This window comes from Cupressus sempervirens, chromosome 3 (genome assembly GCF_028749045.1).
Source record: "Cupressus sempervirens isolate cs-2001-9-10 chromosome 3, ASM2874904v1, whole genome shotgun sequence".
Lineage (NCBI taxonomy): Eukaryota > Viridiplantae > Streptophyta > Pinopsida > Cupressales > Cupressaceae > Cupressus > Cupressus sempervirens.
This window is the reverse complement of record NC_143120.1, coordinates 740,626,983-740,628,955: the sequence shown is the minus strand read 5'-3', so window position 1 is coordinate 740,628,955 and position 1,973 is coordinate 740,626,983. Positions and strand designations below refer to the sequence as shown.

Sequence of the window (1,973 nt, the reverse complement as noted above, 5' to 3'; positions counted from 1 at the left end):
ATGGGTTGCATTTCAGCTGATTGGTGAACCAACTATGTGGTGGAACAGCCACAATTAAGGGCCGAGAGGAAGTTGTGACCAGGACAAATATCTTGGGAATACTTTTTTATCTCTTTTCATGAAGCGATTGTTGCATCTGTTATTTTATGAGACAGACGTAGCTGAGTTTCAAAACTTGATTAAAGGGGTCATGGCAGTGACCAAATATCAGGAGCGATTTTGTTATTTGTGAAATATGTTCCATAGTATTTGTAGGATGAGCATTTTAGAATGGATATTATAAGTTTGTATTGGGATTACATCCCCAGACTGGATCTGTGGTCAAGATGCATGAACCAGAAACCATAGAATTCTTTTCACACAGAAAGATGTTCCTTTAGGAAAATAAACTTCTGTTGAGAATGCAACGAGCAGCTCTAAAGAGAGAATTTTTATTAAATGGTACGAAAATAGTATTCCTATGTGGTCTACCTTTCCTTTGTTTTATTTTTATCGAATCGATCACAAAAAATTAAGCTCAAGAAGCTTAGGCGAACATCTTCTGAATGTAGTCCACGAGCTCCTGGGTGATGCGGAAGGCCTTGCTCAATACGGAATCGGGGAGAGGGGGATTCGCCGCAAACAGAGAATTAGCAATTGTCTGGGTTCCCGGGAGCTGGCTGCTCAAAGCAGAGATGGCGACCGCATTCTCTTTCCCCACATTCTGCTGGAAATGCACGAGCGCCTTGGGGAAGACGAACACGTCTCCCTTCTCCAACGTCTTGCTGAAGAAGGTGTTGTTGGTGTCAATAAACCCTACAAAGAGCTCGCCTTCCGCTAGAAAGAGAACCTCGGTGGCTCTGGGGTGGGTGTGAGGAGGATTAATTCCACCCACTGCGTAGTCGATGCGGACCAGAGATATTCCCAACGTGTTCAGCCCCGGTATCTGCATTACGTTGGCAGGGGTCACGATGGAGCCCACTGCGTTGTCGGTGTTCCCCGCCTGCCCAAGCCCCCCGAAGAAGAAGTCCTCTGCTGATACTGCCATTGCCTCCTTGCACACGAACCCGTTCACCAACACTGTGAAAAACAATCATATAATCAGTACCTAGATTTCTAACGAGCACATGCAATCATATAATCAGTACCTAGATCTCTTATTATCTATAATGTTATTCTCTGCTCACCTTTGCTTTCGTTGTCTGCAACGCAGAAATCCTGCAATGGATCGGAATCCGCTGCCACGACGCCTTTGCCGAAACAACATATCAACAGAACAAGCCCCAGCGTGAGGTAAATCATCCTGCTACCCATTATGACAGGAACACAGAGAGACTGATGTGAATAAACAGCTCAGGATGTGGATAATTGAATTGAGTACTATTGCAAGCCCATTTGCATGCTTTATATACTCGAAACGTTAACTGCTCCTCAAGGACTCATTCATTCTTACCTGACGATCAACCCACCTGCTACCGCGGATATACTCTTATCATTCTTTTATTATGGTTGAAATCTTCTACGTTGAGGTTCCTGAAAGCCAATATTATGTATGCTATTGCTCCCTCGTAGAATTGGTAAACTAGGGAAATTGAATGATGTATTTCAAACACAGATGACTACTTCGCAAGGGTTCATTCATCTTGACTCCGTCTATTTTACCCCGTTCTTCCAATATGATGACGTACTTCCACAGGGATTTCCAACGTAAGCCCTACTGCATGCGGTTACCTCCACATTAATTTAATAAGACCTAATAACTAAATTGAAAATCACAAACAACTACTGCATCGATTTAAAGATATCTAATGGATGATATTAGTTATTTACATAATAATTAATTATGTATTAATGTTTAATATCAGATCAGAAACAACCACTCCATTTGCAAATATATTATTTATATAATAATTAATTAGATATTCATTTTTACATTTTAATTAAAATAAATATGATTTTTATATTAGTTCTTAAAAATAAAGAAATTAAATTTC

General features: G+C 40.6%; 1 protein-coding gene across 1 annotated transcript; it reads right to left on the bottom strand.

Moving 5' to 3' along the window:
• Nucleotides 1–526: 526 nt before the first annotated feature.
• Nucleotides 527–1,293, bottom strand: LOC149568941 (putative germin-like protein 2-3). Its single transcript, XM_089817649.1, has 2 exons — nucleotides 1,167–1,293; nucleotides 527–1,059 (listed from the first exon to the last, which is right to left on the bottom strand). Exons 1-2 carry the CDS (start codon nucleotides 1,291–1,293, stop codon nucleotides 527–529), a joined length of 660 nt encoding a protein of 219 aa, XP_089673775.1.
• Between the last annotated feature and the right edge of the window lie 680 nt (nucleotides 1,294–1,973).